Here is a 27,367-nt window from a genome sequence, read left to right on the forward strand (position 1 = left end):
ATTTCTTCACTAACAACTTCTATTATATAGTGTTTTATTCGCTATCTTCAGAGTTACTAAACCTTCTAAAGGGTTATAAATGCATGTTTCTTGAAACAAGTATCTCATGTTTTACTCTCAGTGATACTGGGCACGTTCTTTCAGTGTGTTCGTCTCTCAAGGGGTTTTCTGGAACCTGCTCATTAGTGGCCAGCAGCACGCAGGAGCAGGGCTGGCTCCAAGGTTGAAGGGGATGCTCCCGGGTGACAGGGGAAGTGGATGCATGTTCGAGGGGTGTGCTCTCATGTCAACATGAGGAAGTGTGCAGTTAGGCTGGAGGGATGCAGTGAAGAAGAACCAGGATGGAGGAACTCCTCACCCACTTTTTTCTTTCTGTCATCCACTTCTGTGTCGTCACTATTTGAGTCTAAATTCTCCTTTCTTCATTCTTCGAGAAATATTCTGTGCCCCCAACCATGTGACCTCACCAAAGAATGTTTGCATTTCTGCTGTTGGTCTCTGCCCCAGGTGGTCTGTGGCGGGCTGTGTGCTGGGTAAATGCTGACAGATTGCTTTCTGCTCATTTACTTTCATCTGTACTACCTTATAATAATTAAGTTTGGGGGCCTCTTCTCCATCCTTCCTCCCCTGTTTAAATGGAGCAGTAAATTAAATCAGTAGGTCAAGAATGTGGAGATGTAGACCTAGTTAATGTAGAAGGGAACAGGCTACTCTACAAGAGTTGAATGACAACTATACGCTTAGGTAATGATAAGGCTAACTGATTCTTTTTGAATCTTGATGTGATAGAGGTGAAAGGCAGTGTGGTGACAGGAGGACCCAGCCCACTAAAGTTGAGGCGACCTAAACCTGGACCCCCCCCGCCCACTGGCTTGTGGTACAACATGAGGAAACCCACAGCCTCTCTGACCTTCAGTTTCTTCCTCTGGAAAGTAACATCAATCCCGTGTCCCTAGCAACATTTGTGGAAAGGTGAAGAGAATAACTGGTGGATGAGTTTACCATAAAACTCCCCTGTTCCTAGCATGACAGGGAGGAATTATGCAGCTTATGCATTATTTAGGCCTTCCTTTTCTTCTCCTCTGCCTTCTTATCTTTTCTCCCAAGATAGGCACCAGTGTGCCCTAGGAGGTAGACTAAGATAGGAAGGGGAGGTGATGTTGAGACCTACCATCTTTTACTTGTAGCGTTGAATTGGAGACCTCTGGGAATGATTATTATCTGTGTTTCCTTTAACCTAGTGGTCCATGTGTCTCATTACCCAGAAGATGATTCAGAGCTCATAAAGCACCTGCTTTCATCCTGGACTTTCTGACTCCTGTTAAGGACAAGATCTCCAAGCAAACATTTGGAAATAGCTTGCGTGGGGTTGGGTATATTGTTAAAGTTTGTCCATGAATAGCAAGGTCTGAATCCTGGTAACCCATGGCAGGATTCCTAGACACCAGTGTCAGGTTGGGTGACTTCCAGGACCAAGAAAAAGAGGGCCTCCTTTTGAGGCGAGAAAACAGCTGGGCTCTTATTGCTAAATCCAAGAATTGTTCATTAATAGCCTGACAGGGCAGAGTCGCTTCAGGCTGCACGGCCTCTTTGCTTTAATCACTGGATTTAGGATTAAGTCAGTAATGCTTAAACTGCAGAAAAGTTAGTGCCATGAAAAAAAATGCCAGACTTACATGTAATACCCCGTAGTGCATGATGTACACGTTCCTGGATCATCTAGAAGAAAATTATAATAATGAAACATAATAATTACCAAGAGTCCATCATTTGGAAAAATGGGCTTTGGAGAAGTCGTGGCTTGAGACCAACAATCTTATGGGATGTTTCATGAAAGGCACTGTCCAGAAATGATATTCGCACAGATTATACCATTTTTAATTAGTAACAAGATGTATGCTATGACTTAGCTTTATCAAAGCTAGTCAAATAAGAGTTCTCGTGAAGAGTTGGCCCTGATTTCCAAGAAGTATAGTCTCAAGCTCCTAGGTCTTCAAATTGCAGAGTAGGAACCATCCTCATGAAGCATCTCCTGGCTTCTACTGAGGGAAAGGCATCAAACATCCACACATGTGTATTTGGAAGGGGCTATGGGCTTCCTACTCTGAATGGTAGGTTTTCCATGAGCTACCCTAAATGCCTGGCAATGTGAGGGATTGTGATCTGGGAGGCTCCTTTGAAACCTGGACAATTATTTTTTTCCAATACAGTATCTACTTTGTGTTGGGTACTTCACAAACCTCTTGAAGAGGCTTACATTACTGTCCTGTTCTCATTAAGTACAATGATTCAATGTGTCCCTTTTGGGTCAGAGAAGGGACTCTTTCCTACAGCTTTTGGGGACTTAATGAGAGAGAAAGGGCTTTGAGAATCACTAATTCAGTCTATTTCCCTTCGTTATAACCCTCCCTGAAAGATGCCAATTCCCAATCCAATTATTAAGGGAATTCTATAATTTCCGTTGGCTGGCCCTGCAATTCCTGTGACTCACAGAGCTACCTCCAGTTAAGTTTCTGTGATATTCCAGTTCTGCGCTTTTCATTCCAATAGGAGATGGAAAAAATAATTACTCCTCTTTAGAATGTGAAGATTGTATGCGACCTTTAACTTTACTTAAACCAAACAAAATTATGTCCTGTGAACTTTGTGCACTGCTTTCCTTTCTAATCTACTCTAGACTCTATTTTGGTTTTCACAAAGTCTGTCCCTCACTCAAATCTTTAGCCAAATGTCCATCTCGGGTTCTCCTAGGGATGTTGCAAGGCAATACTATTGCATATGACACATCATATGGCTAATGTATTACACCAAAAGTTGTTGTGAAAAAATTTCTATGAGAGGCTCTGCCACTTATCCAGGGATTGATAGGACATTCTAGAAATAGCCTAGTGATGATGCAGTGGAGAGGGTACTGGCCTGGGAACTGGGCTATCTGTTTCTAGTTTGAAGTTTTACCCCTGGCTTAACTGCCTTGTGAACTTGCATAAATGTTGCTCTGCTTTGTGGGCTCTGATTTCTGCAGGTACAAAATGATCTGGTTGGAGAAGATGGTTGCTAAGACTCTTCTAAAGTTAAAAATTCTGAAAATGAGTCTAGCGGGGTTTGGCAATGTATGATCCACACTGGGGCCAGATCCAGCCATGCCCCTTATATAGGAAGGATTGAACAAGAGTCAAGACAGCCAAGGACATAGCCAGACCATGTAATGCAGGAGACCATGATATGCTTACTGTAGGGAAATGGTTTTCGTGTCTGTTAGATGGTGACATGGTTTGTTATAGGGCGACCAGAGCTGGACAGAGAAATGAACCATAAAGCAGGCTAATTAAGTGATATAAGGAATCTGACGCTAGAGGTACCATGAAAAAGAAAAGCACACCGAAATTCTTAGAATTCCTGAGAGTGTGTAGAGGGGGCTTTATGCATCTATAATCCATTGTTTGGGGATCTGAATCCATTTTAAGGTGGGATACAAATGCCCCAGAGAACACTAGTGGTTCCACTGGGTAAGTTTATTTCCTGCTACAAGTCTATGCTTGCATCTGCATTCTTTTCAGTTCTATTCCTAAATAAGCTGCTACTACTCAGCTCACAGTTGGGCAGCTTACTTTTCCCTGCCTGTCCCCGATGAACATATTTGACTCTGACAGTTTTGCTAATTTGGCAAGGGCTGGGGAAATTCTAATCCTGTTCTCTAATGTTCTGGCCATCCCTCCCATCTAGGAATTTAATGAGTTTGCTCTCTGCTCCTTTAAGCAGGTCACTGATGAAAATGTTAAACAGAACCAAGCCTCAGAAATGTGCATACCAATGTAATCTTGAGTCCAGGGACCTTTCCAGCCCAGATGCACAGTGAATTTGGTACCTTCACAATAGTTTGCATAAATGAATAATGCATAGTACAGGAAGTATGTCTTATAACAGCTTATGAATGCCCATTAGTCTTTCTCATTATTACTGGCTATTCTGAAGAATAAGAATTATTTAAAAAAATTTTCCACCCCAGAAGATCCACAAGTCAGACATAAGCTAAATGGATTTAGCTTGACCACTGAGAAGCAGCTGTTATGGGATTAAGGAAAGGTAACAGTCCCAAACCTAGAAGTTGACTCTAAGTCAAATTGGCATTTGGATGGTAAGGAGGGTTGGCTTAAGGAGAAAGATGAATTTTCCTGGCTTGTAGTGGTGTGTGTGTGTGTGTGTGTGTGTGTGTGTGTGTGTGTGTGTTTGGGAGCTGGGGGTGGAAGAGTCTAAACAAGCTAGAATCATGGACTGTCTTGGTGGTGGTATCCAAAGTTTAAATGTTTAAATAGCTCTGCTTACTTGGTGCTGTCAAACTTTTGAGCTGAGAGAACACAGTTTGAAGGGACATGGGGCAAGTTCAGTCAGAATTCGGAGAGAACCTCACACATTTGGGGAAAAAAAGCCTTCAGAAACAGTTACTGGCTTCCAGCTGCTCACATCCCCACTAAGGAGAATGTATGAGCAGATGCCTTGTCATGATGGAGATACAGCCTACTTTACTGAGAGAACTCTTTCTATTGTAGAAAGAGTTTCTATGGGGTGGGGTGGGCAGGACTACGATGTCCCCTCTCTTTGGAGAGGTCTTTGTGATCCTTTGTGTCACTTTTCCATAGTTTCCTTAGCTTTGTCAGTGCTGGGGCTCATGGAAAAGTCATCCTTCTCATGGAGATGTTGACTGCTGCTGTCACCTTCACCCTGTGGTCAACTTACACCCTCTGCCATTTTGTTCTCAGTAATACCTATAGGCTTCATCCTTGTATACGGATGGATCAGGGCTACATTAGGAGTTATATATATCAGGGATGCCTGGGTGGCTCAGCGGTTTAGCACCTGCCTTTTGGCCCAGGGTGTGATCCGGGAGTCCTAGGATCGAGTCCCACATCGGGCTCCCTGCATGGAGCCTGCTTCTCCCTTTGCCTCTCTCTCTCTCTCTCTCTCTCTCTCTCTGTGTGTGTGTGTGTCTCATGAATAAATAAATAAAATCTTTAAAAAAAAAAAGGAGTTACGTACATCTAACTCACAAAATGCATTGGAAAAGTGGTATTTTAAACTTGAAATGGAGCCAAATTGTCAAAATGTCCAGAGAAGAAGAATGTGTTGCTTATGGTTTACATAAACTTGGGAGTCACATAATTAAAGATACATAGAAGCTAAAATTATTCTAATTTGGTTTTCTAAATTATTGTATATTCATTTTTCACTTGAAGGAGACAAAGGAGACATTCTTTTTTTCTAATTTAAAGAATAGCCCTTTATCATTATAATATCTGGATATGCCAGAATTAGCCATGGATCAGGTATATTGGCTGAGTGGAATTGCCTCTGCAAAACTGTGGGGAAAAGTTAAGGTCAGCATAGTTTGTCTTTCAAGATTTATTTTCAGGCTTCTGGATTTCCATCCAGACCCCATGGTAGCCAGGCCTCCTTACCACTGCCCGTTGAAACTTGTCAGTTCTGTAGTCCTTTACTGCACAGACCGACTATTACTGCCCCAGGATGATAGACTACGGACACGTTAAATTTATGCTCTTGAGAGGCTTCCAGGTTCTTCCCTACTTCAGTCCTTCCTCAGGTGTCCTAGACTCATTAGGCTCCTTTGGCTTTGACCTCTTAGGCCACACCTGTAAGCGTTCCATAAAGCAGCACCTGCTTTATTGTAATTCATCATCCCTAGATGCTTGCTTTTCCCACATGACTTCAACCTTTTGGCTTAGTTACCTTCCCAGTTCCAATCGCCTGTATTCCAGACTCGACCGTACTTGGGCCTGTGTTTGCCTTCCGAGTGCTTCTCACACTAAAGCAAAGTAGTGGGCCAAACTGATGCTTCGTCCATTCTTCATAGGTTTCTAGCCCCACAATACTCTTTAAGTTCCCTAATTCCAGAATCTAAAGTAATAATATCCATACTGTTTTGACTGATCACCTCATTAGTTAAAAAATTTAGCATATGCCTGCAATGTACATATGTGTGTGTATGAATTATTTGTGTGCTAGTGCATGAATGTTTTACATTTTAAAAAATATATAGTAGAAGAATAAAATAGAAAATGTAATAACAAAATGATTGTAAATACAAGTCCTGTCTTTTTCTGCAGGTCAGTGGGCTGTCTTGCATATTTCTATTCAGAGATGAGTGACTTAGGCCATACCTAACAGAATGCCACACCTGAGGTCATAAATTCATATACTAATTTTCCAGAAATATGTTTTACACTTGATTCTTTAAAGTAGCAACCAGAAGGTATGGTTCTCTGATGGGTTCACACATCTCATGTGTATAAGGACTTCCTCCACTAGACTTTCAGCCCTTCCATATTTATAGACAGACTCTATGATTCTAATTAACTTGTTCACCTAGCATTTTGGGGTTGGGAAATAAGTTGAAAAGATAGATGTAAATGAGCATATTTGAATGATCTGACTAGATTCCACTTTTCTCACCCTCCCATTGCCCTCCACAGCTTTTGTACGTAAATGTGTTCTCCAGAGAAAACCTTCTAGATTTAAATAACCAGTGATTATGTCCTATGAAAGACAACATGAAAATTCATCTGATGAGAATACTTTAGAAAAGTATGATACACTTATACATTAAAATTTTGTTTCTCGAGGATATTTAATGACATGGAAACATTTTCATGGTAGGCTATGTGAATAAGGATGATAATCCACATCTAGATATGTATATAATATGTATGCATATCTATCTGCATGTACAGATATGACTATCAAAAATCATAAGAAAAAGCTAGTGTTAATAGTAATTATTTCTGATTTTATGTATGTGTGTGTGTATATATCTACATACATGTTTCTATATTTTCCTCATAAATGTGTGCTATGGAATTAGTTAGAAAAAGAAATATATTAAGGAAAGAAAGTGCATGCTCATGTTATGAGTTCCAGGAATCATTTATGCCACATGTTTGGAAACAGTCTTCTCCAAAGACCTCTCTCCCCAGAGAACTGGTCTTTTGGTCACAGTCTTCATTTTCTGTCCCTTTTTGACACACTTCTACTTTTTCATATTTCCATTTTGTTTCTCAGCAATTCCTAAGTCTGTATCGCCAGGACAAGACAGACCTTCCATGAGGTTTGGTTAAAACCATGGCAGATGTTTATATAGACTTCTTTTTAAAAATTCACTTTTAATTTGAAATGTGTTTCTGATAGGATTCTGTAAATGAGACAGAGCACCAGGAAGTGGGGTTATTCTTGGCTCTGCCTCAAGACTGGATAAGACACTGCCACTTGGGCCAAGCATTCTTAAACTGTTCTCTTTATGAGCACCTGCGGCCTTGTTGGCGCATCAGCAGAGTGTCCATCCCCTACTGAGATGTACTACTGTTCCCACAAGCAGCCAATACTTAAATTGTTTTGGAAGTTAATTAAGCATGTTGTCAATAATGCATATTCTCCCCGAGTAAATGTGTACTTAGTTATTGGATGGTGCTATACAAATCTGTAGGAGAGGCACTGGCGTTCTTCATTCCATTCAAAAATAATGACTGGGTAAGAGATTTATATGCCCATAGAGTGCAACTAATTATAAGCCCCAAATAGCACTAAAAAGTATGTAATTCGGATAGGCCTTGTCACTCAGAATTGCTTCAGATTGCTTCAAAAACACTCACATACAAAATGGACCTTTGATCAGCTTTGCCAAAACAAGATTTTTCTGGAAGGTTCAGTGGTGCTGGGATACAAAGTACTTAGGGGGACTGTTGATGATTTTCAATCATTTTGTCCTCACCGGTGTCCAAGGACAATGAGTAAATATTTGAATTGGCAATAATGTAAATAGTACAGCTGACAATGGGGTACAACCCCCTGGAGGGACACAGTAGTAGAGAGACCAGAATAAATAATCTAAATCATTGTCTACAAATGTTTGCTAAAAGAGGGCTCAGTTCTCTATCGGACTCTAGTCTTTACCATGTCCCCTGGTTCCAACAGTAGACTATCATAATAGGCAAACTGTTTCTAGATTTCCAATCCTCTCTCAACCAACTAACCAACAGGTGGAAGTGATGGATTAATAATATACACAGCTGAGTGCCTATGAGGATCGTTCACTACAACTGTTTGTTCATTCACTTATTCCATCATTCTGAAGCTTACATTTTAGAGGGAAAATAGACAATAAAAGGAAAATTAGATAATTATTATAATGTAAACTAAATGTAAGTCTCCAATAAATGCACAAAACAGCCAATAAAATGCAGGCTTCATGAGGACAGGTGGTTTTGCTTTGTTTTCTTGTACCTCGGTGCTGTGAGTGTTGCCTGGCATGTAGCAGAAGCTCCAAAAATATGCATTGAAAGAAGAAGAAAAACAAGTAAATAAGTACATAAATTTGGATAAAAGGTTAGAGAGTGATGAGATTAGAATGGAGATAAGAGGTCTTAATTTGGATAGGTTTGCTGGGGAGAGAGCCTTTCAGGAATTGACATTTGAGTGGAGATCAGAATGGGAACAAGGAGATAGCCATGTGGGTTCTGAGGGTAGTGTTTCAGATAGAGGCTAAGAAAGCTTCCTCTGTCCAAGGGACATTGAGAAGGCCATTGGGGCTACAGTGGATAAAGAGAAAGAGAGAGAGTCAGGAGATGAGGCCAAGGTCATAGGCAGGATCAGATCAAATATCATCTTCTAGGCCAGGCTTAAGAGGTTTGCATTCAATCTAAAAGTAAAGAGGAACCATGAGAAAATTTATAAAAAATATCTGATGTGATCTGATTTTCTTAAAATGATCATTGTGCATGCTGCATGGAAAATGACTTCTTTAACGGTGCAAATGGTTATATCCATTAAATCTCATAAAACTAGGATTCTATGTAACACATTTGAGAAACACTCTTAAGGAAAATACTGTAGGAGAAATGGTTAGGCATAAACTCAGACTACAGCTGCAGTAATTAAAATAAAGCAGATTTGAGAGAAACTAAAAAGATACAAATTGAGGAGATCAGGTCATATGATGTGGGAGGTGAGGAAGTTGGATGGCCCCTTGGCTTTGGCTTGAGTGCTTGGGTGGAAAGGAGGAACATTCAGCAAGGGATGGATGTAGGAACAATAAACAAATACTTAACAGATCCTGTATGAGAGTCCATACGCTGCTTTGGTGATTATAAGGAGTATATACTGACAAGAAATGCAATCCCTACCCTTAAGGAGTTTGATGAGGAGATGGTAATTAGTAAAGCTAATTAGAGAAGAAACCACAATGTGGCAAAATATAGAATAGATAAATCTCTAATCTAGTATACCACAGAAATATTTGCTTAGGGCCTGAAAGAAACCACATCATGATTCTCTTTCTCTCTTACCACTTAATTAAGCTTTATCTCTCTTTTTTAATAGAAAAATTTAGAGCATTTTTGTGAGAGTTATTCTTGCCAGGTAAAATACAAGACTGAAATGGGAACCAAAGGATTACAGTTTCAGTGTAAGGATGAATGAAAAATAAAATTGCCAGAAGAAGGGGACAGCAAAAAACATCATCCCAGACTTAGCACTGACATTGGATAGATGAAAAAGCAACAACAAAACCTCCTCTGAGAATGTCTAACTGTAAGCTGGATCTCACATATCTGAATTCGTGTTATCTATGTGTTCAGGAACATCTCAAAACGAAAATTCAATTTAAAGTAGTCCTAAGTAGATAGTGTCCCAAGGCAATTAGTGGAAGCAAATGCAAATCCTCTCTAGAGAAATATAATCTTAACAAGATCGCAAAGTATTCTTGTAGGTAAATTTTCAAGGAAATTGGTCACATTTTAAAAACAAGAAAATGAGGCACTCTGAGAGAAATGTGTCAGAAATAACAGACATCACAATCAGACCCACAGAGACCACTGATCTTGAAATGATATGACACAGAATATAAAAATAGCAATTGTTTAATTTTTTAAAAAAGATTTTTTAAAATTTGTTTGAGATAGTGAAAGAGAGAGCACGAGCCATGGGAAGGGGCAGTGGGAGAGGGAGAAGCAGGCTCCCCATTGAGCAGGGAACCCAACATGGGGCTCGATCCCAGGACCCTGAGCTGAAGGCAGACACTTAACAGACTGAGCCACCCAGGTGTCACCAAATGTTTAATATTTTTATTTATTTTTAAAAAAGATTTTATTTATTTATTCATGAGGGAGAGAGGCAGAGACACAGGCAGAGGAAGAAGCAGGCTCCATGCAGGGTGCCTGATGTGGGACTTGATCCCAGGTCTCCTGGATCAAGCCCTAGGCTGAAGGTGGCACTAAACCGCTGAGCCACCTGGGCTGCCCTGTTTAATATTTTTAAAGAAAAAAAAATAACATCTTGAAAATAGAAAAGTAATCAGTTTGGAAAAGAAGCAAATATAATCTTTATACGTGGAAGACATAAAAATTCAAAATTAAAACTCGGTGGACATATCAAACTATAGATTAGGCATAGCAGAAGGAGAATGAATGATCTCAAAGATAGATAGAAAAGAGAAAATTCAGAAGGACAAAAAGGTAGAAAACAGGAAAGAGCAGTAAGATACAAGGAGGTTAGGATGAGAAGTTTTGATATATCCTAGTTTCAAAAAGAAAGAGTGGTGAAGAGGCAGTATTCAAACAAAAGGAAAAATAAGAATGCCTGAGAGTTTTCCAGAATTGTTAAAAGATACCAACCATTAGTCCCCAAAACTAACCATATGTATATATTAGACACGTATTAATAAGGCAGGCACTTAACCAACTGAGTTAAGTTGCCCCTATTTGTTTCTTTTGAGTTCTGTAGTTCTTCTGAGAGAATGAGCGTTTTGTTTTGTTTGAACTTCCAATAAACTTAGTACTGCTGCTATAGCTATGATCAAGTTGGGGTGTGGTGAATGGTGAATGGTCCGCATTGTCAGTAAATATATCTTACTCATCTCAGCAGCCCTAGTGCTGTGTGTTATGTCCGCATGTTATGGTTTCTTTCACAAGTATATTTTCAGTCCTACTATTCACTAGGGCTAAGATAATGACTAACTAATTCCTAGTATGATAGGGAGGTCAGGGTGTAGGGGGGAATGCAGCAAGGAGAAAGATATTGCCATGAATGCTATGTAGTGTTACTAATGGGATTGTGAACAATTGACTAAGAAGAAAATAGGGTGATACCTAAAGCAGGGTGTGTGTTTTGGGGGAGGGGAGTACGGTTATGAAATGGTTCCTGAAGGAAGTGAAGGCTTCATGAGTTTGAAAAATGAATTTGAAGGACAGAGGGCAAAATTCTTGCCATGTAGAAATACCTGAAGGTAGAGAGGTATTTCTACTAAATGTATGGAGATGATTCCTCTAGTAAAATGGCTCATGAGTCTCCCATTGAAGAAACTACAGAGGGAGGGGCAAGATATTACCAGAATACAGCCTGGTTGCCCTCTCCTTAAAAACACACAGGATTTTAAATAAAAGAATAGAAGAAGTACAAAATAAATTGCCAAGAGTTTAGGGTAGCTAGAGTAATGAGAAAGCAAGAAGAAACAAGGAAAAGAAGACAGAAGAGATAGGAAGCTGGGTCATGAAGAAGCTCCTATGTCACGTAACAGATTTGTTCAAAGCCATGGGAAATCATTTTAGATTTGTAGGTCATTGTAACGATCAGGTTTCAATTTTAGAAAGAACATGGTTATTGTGGCATAGAGAATGGATTTCAAGAGTGAAAGAAAAGAAGAACAGAGATCAGTGAGAAGATGATGATTGCATTATCCAGGTAGGATATGTGGGTAGCCTAAAATGAAGTAGTGGAGACGGATCAAAGTGGAGAAATGAAATATATGTGGGAAGTGGAAATGACTTGGTGACTGCTGTGGATTGAGTTACGTCCTCCAAAACAGTAGGTTCAAGTCCTAAACTCTGGTAGCCATGAATATGACCTTATTTGGAAATAGGGTCTTTGTAGGTACAAAGACATTAAGATCAAGTCACACTGGATTGGGGTGAGGGGGTGCTAATTCCAATGATTGCTGTCCATAGAGGAAGGTCAGGTGAAGACAGACGGATAGACACAGAAGGAAGACAGTAATGAGACCGTCAAGGCAGAGATTGGAGTGTTGCAGCTGTAAGCCAAGGAATGCCAGGGATTGTTGGCAACCACCAGAAGCTAGAGAGAGGTGAGGAAGGATCCTCCCTTAGAGCCTCCAGAAGCACTCAATCCTTCTGACTCCTTGATTTTGGACTTCTGACCTCTAGAATACTGAGAATGAGGTATCTGTTTATTGTTTTAAGCCACTTTGTTTGAGGTACTTTGTTACAGCACCTTGGGAAATTAATACAGTGATACAATGAGAATTTACAAACAGCATCTTCCCCCATGTTTCTGCTTTGATCCTTGCATATTGGGGAGATAGCTTCTAGTCCTTTCTAATTCACCTACTTCTTTTTAATGGAAAGAGGAATGCTTTATTCTCTATGCTTAGTAAATTTGAAAGAATTTTGTGTGTCTGGCAAGTTGGATGCAGGGCAGGGAGGGTTAGGAAGCTTACTGTTCACATATCTAATTCACCATGTTAGCTTCAGAAGTACTCAAATTGATACTTTGGTCTTTTTCTATATATGCCACCTCAGCCCCTTCTTCCCCAGTCTTTGCGTTCTCTTGGGTCTCAATCTTGGAAAGAGTTCTTTTTAACAAAGCTCAGACAATGAGAGAGAGAGAGAGAGAGAGAGAGAGAGAGAGAATGAGAGAGGGAGAAATGGAGTATCCTACAATTTGGGCTCAAGCAGCTGAGTGGTTTTATATTCTGAGCCATATCACTCAGGAGTAGGGGCTTTTGGGGACACAGGTGAGAGATGATGACATGTAGCATATGCTCGCTGAATTGATGGTGGTCCAACTTCCTCATTTTAAGGATGAGTAAGCTGAGCCCCAAGGGACCTCAGTCCCTTGTCCACTATCCTACAGAACAAACACAGACTTGGAAACTTCCATTCCTATGAACTCCAAATGATTTCCCTAACCCCTCCACACTGAATACATATCCTTGCTCAAAAATATTTAATCACCCACTCTAAAAGACCATATTATGCAGCCTTACCATCCTACTCAAGATCATTGACCCCTCCTCTGATTAGCAAAAGCCCACATCGCAGCATTGGCTAAAGACTGGCCAGACCATGGGCCTTGGGACACTTAGCTGGGCTTCGTACCAACCATTTACCCAAATCATTCAATTAAGAGCCTTCCACCACCTACAGAAGGGGTCCCCAGGATATTTTATCATTACAGTTTTCATTTCGAGACCTTGCTTGGAATCTCCAATCTATTTAGGATATTCTGCCAAAGTTGAACAGCCTGGAGCAAAACAGAACAATCCTTTTGGATACTGAAATAAGTGTCCGGGGCAGCAGGAGCCAAGCTGGAGAAGGCTAAGGGACTGGGTGTGCAGTCCCACCGAGGTCATATTTTTTTATTACTTGTCCATTTAGACAACAAGAGAAGGCTACAGAAAGCCTAACCTTTCATTTCCTGACTCTGCTTAGGTGCATTTCACATTCTCAGCATCCAAGGAAACTCCAACAAAATATATTGTTAGGAAAAAGAAAACCAAGACAACATACATTTGTCTCCCTTGCTGCCTAAACAGAAACAAAACTGCTGAAAAACAATTTATTCTCCAACAGACATATTTTCTGGTCATTACTTTTTGCCCAAATTGCTGGTTTGTGTAAGCAAACTAAGGCTTGTGTAAACAAGTCCGGTTATCTGGGGAAGCAAACAAACAGCCATCTTCTGTGATGTGCTCTTACGGGGCAGGGGTGGTGGGGGGTGGTGGAGAAGGAGCCTCTTACATTTTAAAAAAGATATTTTTAAAAACTCTACCTATTCATCATCAGGAATATTTTAAAGAAATGATGTTTTCTTTTGTGTATCTTCAAGTTGCTATAGCAACTGGATCACTTTTTACTCATTAATCAGGAGGCACCAACCAGAGAGTCTATCCTTCCCCCTAGATTTGGAGCCTTTGACTATTATCCTACCTCTTTAAAACTTCACAGATTTTGAAAATGGTTGTCTTCAAAAATGTTTCCCTTGATCTGAGAGTTTTGCTGTGTTTGGTGCTTTCTTCACTGCTACACGTTTTCTCTTCTGGGTTATTTGATGGCTTCTCTGGACTCCTAGGTGTGTTTCAATTGTTCCTTTCTCTGTACTTCTGTGCTTTTATTTCTAACAGCTATGGAAGCTTTTGCTGAGTCTCCAGAGTCAGTTTGGTAGATTGTACAGAACCCTTCTGCTTCCTCTTCCTTACACAGGCCATCGGCCAGAAGGGCTCTTTACAGCTAAAAATTGAGTTTTGTGTCCTTTAATTGTTCTTTCTAAACAACTTCTCCTTCTCAAAAGTCAGTAGTCCCATCTGGATTTTCATTAGTAACTCTTGGACCTGCTGAAACAGTGATGAGTGATGAGCAAAATTTGTAATCATTTTGATGGCCTGAGGGACTCAGTGACCCTCTTTCCCAGGTCCATACGCTCTTCTGAATACTTGGTTTGCATGCCAATTGTTGGGTGACTCCAGACAGCATATAAAATAAGAAAGAAGGACCTGAGTGTGTCTGTAGGCCAGAAGCTGCTAACTAATATGTTTTGTTGGCGAGCACTATGTTGACCCGTACTCTGTTCAAAGAAGTCAAAAGATTTCTCAAGAAAGTTTGGATACTTGAAGTTCTGCCTGTAGCACTTGACTGGCTGAGCTGCAGACAGCTCCTAGGTGGGTATTCCCCAGTGGGTCTGAGTCCCCAGCTGGCCACCTGATCCTGCTACCTGCTTAGTACCACTAGGTATTTGAATTTCAGACCCTTGATTTGTTCAATTTCTACCTCCTTACCTCCCCCCTTTTAAAAATAGATTTTGAGATCTAGAGTTTTCAGGACTTGACCAAAACCAAACGATCATTGGTGGTAACTTGAATACTAAATCTAAGTCACTGACCACTAGCCTGGTGTGTTAAGTTTGTGGAAGCTCAAAACCCTGTGTTATAGTTTCTTTTTCTCCTACAGAGTGGAGTACACACTAAGTACTCAGGAAATACGTTTTCAGCTATGACCAAGAACTGTATAGATCTCCGCAGGTAAATGTCACACCAACTCTTGTCACTCTGAGCATTTTGAAAGATGCTCAGTGTGTTATTTACAATAAGAAGGGCACTATTTTTCAGGTACAGAGAAACACATCGCCAGGTGCAGAGTGTGCATACGTGCATATGCATGAGATAGGATGGGCAAGAAGAAAGGAGAGAGACCCTCGGAGCACATTTTCCAAAAAGTGGCAGCTTTTCAAGATGCTTTGAATGCAGCAGATTGATCTGAGGGCTAAAAATTAAGAAAAGGATGAAATAATGTTGGAAGCAGTACTATAAGCACAACACTGATCTATCTAGAAGGTAGTGAAACATTAGAAACATTTTTATGTTCCTTGCTCACCAATTAATAAATGGCACATGTCCTGGTCTCCAGCACAAAGGGAGTCTATACACCTACCAACCCTGTGTTAGCACAATGCTATGCCTATAGTGTAAGCGTTTGTGTGTGTGTGTGTGTGTGTGTGTGTGTATTCCTACAAGCATGTATGTAGGTTTTGTGAGGGTGGGCAATAAATTACTGAACACAAAGGTAATACTCTTCAAATTTTGGAGAGCCCCTTCTCCTGGTAGCCATTTGTGAAGAGAACAAAAATTAATAAACAAATCCTGGTTGTTTGGATGCTGCAGGAACTAAAATGAAAAGTTGGCCATAAAGGACCTCAGGCTGTGGTAATACTTAATCTAAAAGATTCATGGGGAAATGAAGCCATTATCATAATAAAAATAAAAGCTTAGCACCTGCCAATGAGACAGGCGACCAATGAGACAGGCGACCACTGAGACATTATATCTTGGGGGTGGGGGGTGGGATTGCAGGGCTGGAAACACTGCTCTACGGTAGCGCCTACAATGGCCTTCACACAGGAGCTTTGTGATGACAAAGAAAAGATTCCATGGAAGAGCCGAACACCCAATCCCTGCAAAGCCAAGCTCCTCTTCCTAATGAACCTCATGTGACCACTCGAACAGCATTCCAGGGGCACTTAGGTCTGAAAACAAGGGAGATTTCACAGTATGATTAAGTCTACACAATAACACAAAGTAAAAAGCAAGTTGATGATTATCTGCCAAATTTGGGGAGTGCTCTGTCCCACCATGATATAACTGAGATCGGCTGGGTATCTAGTCTGGTTCTTTGGATAATTGCTGGCTACGTCTTCCCTTCATTTCACATTTTATGGGCCTGATTGTTCCGCGAAACTCCTCTATTTTTCTTCTCCATGGCATAGGAACACCCGAGGACTGCTTTGCAGGGTCCACTTAGAATAAGAGCTCCATTTCGTTCGGCTGACCATTCTGCAGTCAGCTGAGATTCCTCTCTCTGACACTCCAGAGATTCTGTCTCTAGGGCCATTGTTCTTCCTGTCATTTCGCAGCCCTGCAGGGGCCTCCATTCATATTGGCAGGTGATAAGCTATTTTCAAGGCATGGGTAATCATCGTAATTCAGCGTTTTTCCTTATTAGCTCCACTGAATGCAGAAAGTGCACGGAAGCTGCTCATCTGTGCTATTTCTTTTCTCTAGGTTTAGAGCTTTTATGCTCCAGATGGGCTATGTTGTTAGTCCAAAGGGATTCAATGAAAGAGAGTCTCCCAATTTTTCTAATGGTCACAAATTACATGGATGAGAATGCTGTGTTTCTTCCACTGTCATTTTCATTCCTGGCTCTTGAGACACTATTGAATGAGACATTATCAAATGCTAGATGCACACATGGGTGCCTAAGTGTGGGAGTCTTCGTTGTTGGCGATGAGGCAATTTTCCCAAGCACCGATACATTTTGGGAATCTCTAGCATTTTCTAAAAATTTTGGCCCTGATGGTAGGGGGACCAGCTTGACCACAGAAAGCTCAAATGCTCGCATACTTCAGTTACATGAACAGAAGGGAACAGGATTCGGTTTCTACAAAAATGTTGCCACAGACATCAGTGTGCTTTACCAACACTATAAAAGGTGGAAGGACTTATTTGTAATAAGAATTAAATAGGCACACACTTAGGAACATTCTGACATACCTGTGATTACGTAAGCCACCACGATCCCTTCTCTGGGCCCCTTGTTGTCAATTATGTCTACGTGTGAGTACGTGCAATTACTTTTTACAATGAACCATTTACTTCATTCATCTAACACTTCTGCTGACAGCCTTGCCACCTATTCGGGGAAATATGCTTATTTTGCCTATGACATGAATATTTCTCAGCACTATGCTAGCGGTCCAGTGTCTTGGAACTATCACATCTAAAAGGAGTGGATTATTTGAAAATTGTACTTTCATTGACCAGGACTTATATTTAATATGCCTACAGGGAAGCTTGAGAACATTTTCTGTCTTAGGCTAATTTTGGAAGCTATGCATTTGAAAACACAGGTGGTCATAATAAGATAGGTTCAGATGGAATGACAAATTGGAAGAAAACATGTAGCTTGAATGGGCATTATGTGTTGACGGTTCCTTCTCTTTACTGGATGGCAAACTCGACTGATTTCTCTTTTATCACTTTATTTGATGATAACTTCAAACTTACAGAAAAGCTGGAAGAATGAAACAATTTACCCTTTACTCACATTCGCCAATTAACTTTTCATCCCATTTGCTGTATCATTTGCACACTTGCTCTCACTCTGCATTTGTTTTTATTTTTTTTATTTTTATTTTTATGAGTCATTCAAAGTCAGATGCATCCATTGTAGCTCTTTACCCCTAAATATTTTAGTGCCTATTTCCTAAGAATAAGAACTTTCTCTTGTGTAATCACAGTGCAGCCATCAACTTCCAGAAATTTAATGTTAATATATACATTTATATAATCTGATGTCTATATTCCATATTTTTTTCAATTGGCCCAATTCTAGGATCACATATTGCATTTAGTCCCCTGGTCTGTTTGATCTTCTCTAATCTGGAACAACTCCTTGGCTCGTCTTTGTCTTTTGCAACACTGACATTTTAAAAAGGCAACATGTCCTTTTTTATAGTATGTTTCTCCTTTGGCATTTGCTTGGTATTTCCCCTTGTTTACATTCAGGTTAAGTGTTCCCAGCCAAACTGCTCATAGGTCACGTGGTGTCCTTTTCAGGTGTCCTATCCCGAAGTATTCCCTAGCTAGCTATTGCTCACTAGTGAGTCTCATTGGCACCATTGGTTTTATTTTTCAGGAAATTTCCTCTCATTTCATTACAGCACAACACTCAGTCCATGAAGCTGGTGACAGATTCCCCAAGACAGTTAAAAGGGAGCTATTCCAGGAGAGACAGGACAAAGAGTTTCAGAATTCAGAGCTCAGCGTCAAGGCAGAAAGAGATTTTTTGAGATTGTAAACAATATTAATAATTATGCCATTAATAATGTTTATAGAAGGGGAACCTGGGTGGCTCAATGGTTGAGCATCTGCCTTTGACTCAGGTCGTGATCCCAGGGTTTTGGGATTGAGTCTTTCATCAGGATCCCCGTAGGGAGCCTGCTTCTCTCTCTTCCTGTGTCTCTGCCTCTCTCTGTGTCTCTCATGAATAAATAAATAAGATCTTAAAAAAATAATAATGTTCCTAAGAAATATTGGTGTTTGTTGAATCCTTACCATGTGCTATTCACTTTGTTATGTATTTTAAATAGTGTAACAGTTTTCTATTGCTGTTATAACAAATTACCACACCATGAACAGCTTAAAACATTACAGATGTCCTGTGCTACAGTGTGTGTGTCAGAAGTCCACTGCAGGACTCAGTGAGCTAAAATCAGAGCCGTCACAGGCTGGGTTCCTTTCTGGGGGCTCTAGCAAAAGGATGGTCTCTTCGGTCATTCGAGTTGTTGGCAGAATTCATTTCCTTGTGGTTGTAGGACTGAGAACCATGTTGTGGTTGGCTGTCCACAAAGGGTTATTCTGGCCTTTTGATGCCCCTGCATTCAGCTTAGGGGAGGGAGCCTAAAACTAGAAGTGATGGATTTCTGCTCTCTCATCTCTCTCTCTGACTGCGGCTGGAAAGCTTCTTTATTTTCAAGGACTCATATGCTTAGCTCTGGCCCATCTCAATAACCCAGGATAATATAGCCCTCTTAAGATATTTAGCCTTAATCACATCTTTGAATTCCTTTTGCTGTTAAGGGAACATATTCATAGGTTTATTCATAGGGGTTTATTTAACTTGAGCATTTAAAATGTTATTTAAGATGACAGGCAAGCCTCTTTGGCTAAATTCAGATATAGTAGATGATTTCAGAGAATGGAGCTACCAGACCACCAATCCCATCCCATCTCTCTGCTTCCAGATTAGTATGTGAGGTCCAGAGACAAGTTGGAATGATTTGCCTGAAGTGAGTCTGAGACTGGAGACTGGCTCTTCCACCCTCTCCAAGGGCTCTTTCAAACTGTGCACCACAGTGGACCTGGTAGGAGTCTGTTTCTTTATTCATTCAAAAATCATGTATTGAGCATCTAATTTGGGGTAGACAGGATTATAGGTACTGTTATACAAATGAAACAAAGTTTCTGCCTGCCCAGGAGTTATATTTTAGTGAAGGAAGAATTATAGTAAGTTTTAAAAGTAAATAAAACAATTAAAATATCAGATCATTAAAAATAATAATAATAAAATAAAAATAAAAAATAAAATATCAGATCATTGTATATGATCTGCCTGAATTAAAATAAGGTGAATGATGTGTGTATGTGTATGTGGGGACTGCGAGGTCAGGGGAGGAGGAGAGAAGGAGGGAGAGAGAATGAGATGCTGCTTCCTATGGATTGGGTACTGAGGGGATGGAAGCCTCTTACAGCTGATATTTGAACTGAGATGTGATGATGGGAAAGAACCAGCCCCATTAATTTAATGTCTCAAGAAGAGATTTTAGGTCAAGGAGCAACAACAGCTAGTGCAGGGTCTGGGAGCAAGAATAGGCTAGAAGCAATCCAGATCAGGGCCCTCCTGTGTGTCTGGAGAGTGAGGGGGAGAGGTCAGTGATGAGGTCAGAGATGTGGAAGAGATTACATTTGTAAGGCTCTTTTGATTAAAGCACACATCTGTCGGTTGTCAAGCAATATGTAACAGTTCTAGCTTGAGCCATGGAATTCCCAAGGAAAAGATCACTGGCTCCTTGGCAATGCAAAAGCAGAATGCCCCATCAGATTTTGTATTTGTTCATTGGACAGGGTTCTGAAGCTTTTTCCCAGTGAGTTGCTAGATTCCCAAGTGACCCATCCCATTGATCCAGATTTGGGCACATAAGAGGACAGTTGGACAATGGCTTTGGGCAACTGTCATTAGCCACACATACCATGGTAAAGTTATGCTGTCACTGACTTCATGGTTCTGATTTGCATTTTAACATTCAAGGGGGGTAAATACTATCCTTAGTCCCAAGGAATAATTGACAGATTTTATGTTTGAAATTTCAGTAGGTCAAACTTCCCATTTATAAAACTTCTCAGTTGCTCCTTTGCTGAGCACATAAAATGAATTTACTTCTGAACCGAGACCTTGTATGCCAAAATTTTACAGCCTTAAATATAGTATTTTATCACTACTATAAATGGTTCTTGATTCACCTCCCACAGACCCATCAGTGCTAAAGGCAAGAGGCCTCCCTAATTCACTTGTTTCAATTCATGGAAGATTTCTAAGTAGAAGCCAGGTCATGTGGATAATATTTCAAATGTACAGGCTGCATTCTGCTAAACATAATAAATCTGCAATTTTACAATTGGCTTGGACAGCTAGCACGATTGTACTGGGCTTTCCAATAAGCATCTCTTCGAAACAACCTCCTTTTTCTTGTAGGTCTCACCTTCAGACCTCACCCAAAGGCTCAATGTCATCACTGAAATGTTGGGGACATGGTAATAAGGCGACCACAATTTAGGTTGATTTATTTTTCTAGTGGAACATCCGGGTTTCTAGCAATTATTTTAGGGCATAAAGTTCTATCATGGTGATAAATCAAGCTGTCAGCTCGTTCTGGTCCAAATTAGAAGTTGGAGAGACTGAGAAACTTTTCTACTCTAATATTCCACCCTTTGCATCCCCAAATTATACATGTTACCCCTCTGGAGGCAATGCTATTCTTGGATTTGCTTGTGCTGGTGATCTGTTTGAATGCAGGGTGGGGTGGGTGGGGTGGGGGTGCTTCTCAGTCAGAAATTCTGCTCTCCAAGTACCCTAATGGGCATCCCAAACCCTGATGGCCCTGGTGAGATATCTCTTCATTGCCTGCCTGGTTCACACAAAACATTACTCACATGTCTCACCTAGTGGTGGATAGTTTATGGATAGTTGGAGCATAGTTTTTATGGAAAAGATTTAGAAAAAAAAAAAGTTGGCTGCTACAGATGGCCTTGGGCACAGCTGGGAGGATAAAAAGCTTGATTGACCCAGTAACATCACCAGTGGGAACATGACTAGTATTTGGAGATGTCAGCCTGGATACCCCCTGCCTTCCAATACTTTGACTCTGGATACTTAGCCAAGGGCTGGTAAATGAGACATTGCCCTGCCCAGACCCTTTCCCTGAGCCCTCTGCCTCCTCCAGCATGCTGTGCTGTTTGGTCCCCATTCTGCTGCTCACACCCTGGATTGGCCCATGGTGCTGGAAGCCGTGCTGAAGGCTGTCGGTAGGGCTGCAGCCAAGGTTTGTCTGGTGGGAGTTGCAGGGAGACTTCATGGAAAGGATGAGTCTGGACTCATACCAAATTACACTCCCGCTGACTTTTGGAAGGCTGGAATTTCAGACTCTAGAGGTGCAGAGGCAATTTACTGACATTCACTGTTGGCCTAACTCTTAGTTGGAGACTTGCCTTTTGAGCAGCTGGGTATCAATATGCAGATGCTCCTCACCCACACTCAGCTTCTCTCTATTCTGGTGTCTGCTCTGTGGCTTACATCAATTTTTTTTTTCTCTTCAACCAGTGGAGCTTGAAGCTCTTCCTACCATCTGGTAAAGGATTTGAAGTGGCTATGTGGCAGTGGCATAGGGGGATGGGACATTGGGTGAAATGAAGCCCCCTAACAACAGGCTCAGACGCTACATGTTTGCTGGATGCCTACCCAGCGTTAAGCGCTATACTAAGTGCTTATGATACAGTGGCACACAAGTTAGATGTGTGGCCTCAGATATACCAACAGGCCTCTTAATAATGGCAGATATGATAGGAAAGAAAATGGGTGGAAATGGAGAGAGAGAGAGCAAATAAAATTTTATTTTGGTAATAACAGAGCCTCTTGGTTTCTGTCTTTTAAAGAACTTGAATTATGAGTCTCTTTTAGTTTTCATTATAATCTCTAGAGCCATACTAGAAGGTAGAAGGAAGGCAACTTACAGATGGTTTCTTTCATAAAACAGAATGGAATTAAGAAACCAAAGAGTATACGACTTGCCCAAAGATTTTCACTGTGGTAGAGGAAGGATGGAGGTAAATAGATACTAAGATTTCAGACTCCATTTTTTACAATTCCACAAAATCAAGTTGGACCCAATCTTCCAAAGTTCTAGTCATTATTGTTGGTCTCACTTTTACTTTTGTTTTGAACTTGATAGACACAGGCTGAGATCTTGGTTGCTGAGGGATTTTAGAAAAATAAAAAATATTTCACCAAAAGAAAGTAATTTGACAACGTTTTTCCAACTTTTTGCTCTTAAGCATGTGAAAGAGATGCTCTCACTGGTTTCTAGATACTTCTGTAAAAGTGAAGTCCATTCCATCAGCCCAAATGCCCCTGCCCCCAGTCACTGGAAGTTTAATGCCACAAACCCCACATTGCTCTCAGGAATGGCAGACGGTCTTCTGAACCCCTCTGCCCTATATATTGTGCTCGGCCACACTCTATGCTTTTGTTTCACTAGGTTTGTTTTGGAAGTACTTGGCTCAGTTCTCTTTGTACAAGCATACGTGATCCAGACAGCCTTGGCTTGCAGCTCAACTTTGCAGGTCAGTTACACAACAAGTAGGAGGAATTTTGATTATACCCGGCTCTGGGGGAAAACAATGTAATAACACCAGGAGCCAAGATGGTGAGCTCATTGCTCTAGAATTGAACTTAGAATACCTCGCCACTATTTTCTTCTCCCCCGTAGCCATAAGAATGTGAACTTGAACATAGGACAGGGAGCAAAGGGAAACTTCACAGGGCACAGCTATAGAGCATAGGAGAGTAACAAAGAATGAAACAAATATGGCAGGTTGACCTTTCCATGACTGTCGTTTATATTCTTTAGAAAAATGGTGTATAAGTACAGTCTACTCTGAAAAAAAGAGCAAATTATTTGGATGTTCTGTGGGTCTCGAGCCATACAGTCCTAGATTTGAATTTGGCTCTAAACCTGGCTAGCTCTGTGACCTTGGGCAAATTACAAAAACTCCCTGGGTCTTGGTGCTCTCATCTATAAAATGGAGGTAAGGATTTCGAACAGAGAGGATCATATGGAGGATTAAATAAATATCATGCTTGCAAAGTGCCTACGTAGCTGAGCACCTAACATGAAGTTGACAATAAGTTATAATTATTATAATAAATCTACCTCTGCTTCAGCTTCCATTCTCAACAAAGTATTCTAAACATGTTGAAATTATGTGTTTCTATGCCCATCTTAATCAGCGGTTTGTGTATACCCATCTTAATCAACTCTGATTGCATATTAGAATCACTTGGGGAGTTTTCAAAAAACACTGATGCCTGAGACTTACCCCAGACCGATGAAATCAGAAACATTGGGAGTGGGTTCCAGCATTGCATTTTACCTCTCCCTCAGGGAATTTGAATGTGCATCTAGGGCTGAGAACCACTGGCCTTCTCCATTTACATGTGAGCCCTTTGAGAGTAGAGAACATGCTTTACTCTCTTTCATATCCCCATCTTAGCCTGATGTAGATGCTTAGCAAATATTTCTTGAACCAAAATTTTAAAAATGAAAGAAAGTTGTCCAAATTCCCAAGACTGGGCTCATATGGACACATTCCTTGGGCAGCAGATAAAGGCAAGGGTACTAGCTTATTGTTATTCTCACAACAGGGATTTGAAAGAGTGGGGTAAAGAAAGGTCAAGGTTCTTTCAGCTGACAGTTCACCACCCACTGACCACATGTCATTTATCACTGGTCCTTTTTTTTTGATTCTTCAGCCGCCAAGGGATCAGAGAAGTGAGAGAGAGCATACTTTGGGAGACTCCATCAGTTAAAAAAGAAATAGCAACTTCTTCAGAAGAATTCTTTTGATAGAAGGAAAAAGTGAGACACTGCCAAAGGAGGATAATAGGCAAGGTCAGAGGGGCATAAGACAGCAATCAGTAAAACACAGCGGGCACATGTTTGAGACAATTTCACGCACAAACATATGACGTGAGACCTCGGCATACACCAGTAACAGTCCCAGTCATCACCATGGTGAGAATGGCATAAGACATTCGTGGTATTAGTTCCTCTCTTTATGTAGGAAGATTGCATTTCCCCATCCTGTGAGCTCAGTCATGGCCACATGACTCGCTTTGGCCAAAATAAATGTGAGCAGTTGTTACAAGTGTCACATCTTGGGGAAAGCTTTAAGAGCCAATGTACTTTCCTTTGCCATGACAAGGTAATGAGTACTCCATCAACTTGAGCACTGGGTCGAGGACCATGAAGAGCAGAGCTCCTAACTGACCCACAATGGGGACATAGCACAAGTGAACAAACACCTTTGTTGTTTTCAGGCTCCTGAGATTTGGGGGTCATATGGTATCAGGGCACAACCCTGCCGATCCTAGTGTGTACATGTGACAAAGAGCTTCTAAGTCAACACAGTAAACAAAGTTATGCGCAAGTTGCTTAGGGCTGACCATCTAATCATTCTGTTACTACCTACACTCATAAAATGGATCGAGTTTCAAGACTTCCCTAATCCTCAGTTTCTCCATCTGAAAACATCATTAGATTGTAGATGTGAGGACATATCATCTAACATTTAGTGTTTAGTAGTGTGCTGGTGAATGATGATGCTTGATAAATACTAGGTTATTCGGTCCTATTATTTGTGGAATAAACTGAACAAGTGATGGGATGGCAGAAAGCACAAAAGCATGTAATAAATATTTGCTAAGTGAATTTATGAAGAAAGCCAGGATGACTAAGTGACCATGACACTGCAGAATTTCTGCAAATTCTTCCAACTTTTGGTCCCCCCTTTTTAAGTTTTTCTTTTTCTTTTTTAAGATTTTATTTATTCATTTGAGAGAGAGTGAGTGGGGTAGAGCAGAGGGGGAGCTGGTGGGGCATGCAGATTCCCTCTGAGCTAGGAGACTGATAGGGAGCTCAATCTCATGATCCTGAGATCATGACCTGTCTCAAAACCAAGAGTTGGGCGCTCAACTGAGTGAGCCACACAGGTGCCCCTAAGGTTTTCTTTTTTCAAAACCCTCATCTTTGAAATGAGTTTTCATTTAGAAAATGAAGGGAGAGGAAGGCTCTAATGAAAAAGACAAGCAGTTTATGTTGTTTTAATAAATCACTCTCTAATGGAGCTTGCTTGTTTCTCCTTTCTTCAGCAAACTGGTGACAGTGCATTTAGATTCTAATCCTTCTTCTGAAGCTGGCTTTTGTTTGGCCATTTATTTTATTTATTTATTTATTTATTTATTTATTTAAGATTTTATTTATTTATTCATGAGAGACAGAGAAAGACAGAGAGAGAGAGAGAGAGAGAGGCAGAGACACAGGCAGAGGGAGAAGCAGGCTCCATGCAGGGATCCTGATGTGGGACTTGATCCTGGGACTCCAGGATCATGCCCTGGGCTGAAGGCAGGCACTAAACTGCTGAGCCACCCAGGGATCCCCACGTTTGGCCATTTAAAGAAGAGAGATCCTGAACTGTCCATGGAGTTCAGGTATAACCATCCAAGTCATACACTAAGGTTGCCTGGCTAGAGAGTGATGCCTTTGGTTTGGAAGGTACCCAAACTGTTTGATACTGGTTCCCCCCCTCCCCAAAAGTTTTTGGAAAAGTTCCAGTGGAAGATCTGCGTAGTGAAATAAATAGAGATCTGTGATCACGATATCTGATTTGAAACTCTGTATGTTTGCCCCACTGGAAAACTAAAATGTGAACTTGTCTCAGATGTTCATTTCTTCTATGAACGAGGTCTCACTCCTTCATACAACGATAGAGTAGCAAGCTTCAATGAGATTGGTTCTCTAATTCCTGGACCTGAAACTTGAATTTAATATGATACAGAGTGGGGAGAGTTCACCTCATATTCATGTGGAGGAGAGAGGGTTATTTCCTGCCAATCATACCCCTATAAGGGCAGTGGGGGAATCCAGAGCTAATTGAGAGCATGTCTGCCTACTTTCTGTTATGGATTCCCCTGTCTGCTCTGCCTAGTGTCAGAACATTCCAGATGTATGTCCTTAAGGCTGACAGCTTCAGGTGAACCATGACCCCAAATCAATTTGCATGGCTATTATCAACAGTTTCACTGTTTGCCTGGTAAATTCAGTCATGTCATTGGATATAAAGCTGTAGCCCAATGAAGTACAATGGTTATTGTGTGTAGACCTGAGGAAGGGGGCAGGAAGTAAAATTTTCTTTTATCTTTTTATGATTCCATAAAGCATAATGCTCTTTTCTCTAGAATTAGAAGGGAAGAACATTCAGTGGTATAATAGAGTAGTTGTCAAACACACAGGTTTTGGTCTTGGGCTTTGTAGAATCAATTCCTACTTTTAGTAGTTAGCAGCCCTGTGACTTTATGCAAGTTGCTTCACTGTTCTAAGCTTAATTTCTTCATCTGCAAGATGTGAACAACAATGACATATACTCCTTAGAGTTAAAAGAGGTAATATACTTAAGGAACTCAGTATAGCACCTGAAACATTAGTAGAGTGTGCAGTAAGTGCTAAAACAGTTAGGTTATTATTACGTTAAGCCATGTAGGGACAAGAAAGAGGAGGATTAATAGTTTACTGTAACATTACACTTTTTAAGTCAGATTTCTTGAAATATTTTCATAGTGTAATATTTGTCCTTTTTAGGTGTATAGTTCTATGAATTTTGACAAATGTATAGCCATATAATCACCCCTAGCAGTCAAGATAGAGAACACTTCCAAAACCCCAAATAATTCTCATGCCCTTTATTATGATGACATAATTATTATTAACTGAAGTCCATAATGTATTCAGATTTCCTTAGCTTTTAGCTCGTGTCTTTTTCTATCCCAGGATCCTCTCCAGGATACCATGTTGAATTTAATTGTCATATCTCTGTAGTCTTTGCTTGTCTGTGACAGTTTCTCAGACC

At 40.7% G+C, this 27,367-nt stretch overlaps 1 protein-coding gene across 1 annotated transcript in view; it reads right to left on the reverse strand.

Annotated features, from left to right (window-relative positions):
- Window positions 1-27,367, reverse strand: part of PCSK5 (proprotein convertase subtilisin/kexin type 5) — a 440,983-nt gene that overhangs the window by 52,316 nt on the left and 361,300 nt on the right. The window contains exon 25 of the mRNA XM_055310345.1: window positions 1,677-1,719. Coding sequence (XP_055166320.1) covers window positions 1,677-1,719 — 43 coding nt within the window. The remainder of the gene's footprint in view (window positions 1-1,676; window positions 1,720-27,367) is intronic.

This window comes from Nyctereutes procyonoides, unplaced genomic scaffold (genome assembly GCF_905146905.1).
Source record: "Nyctereutes procyonoides isolate TBG_1078 unplaced genomic scaffold, NYPRO_anot_genome, whole genome shotgun sequence".
NCBI classification, from domain to species: Eukaryota; Metazoa; Chordata; class Mammalia; order Carnivora; family Canidae; genus Nyctereutes; species Nyctereutes procyonoides.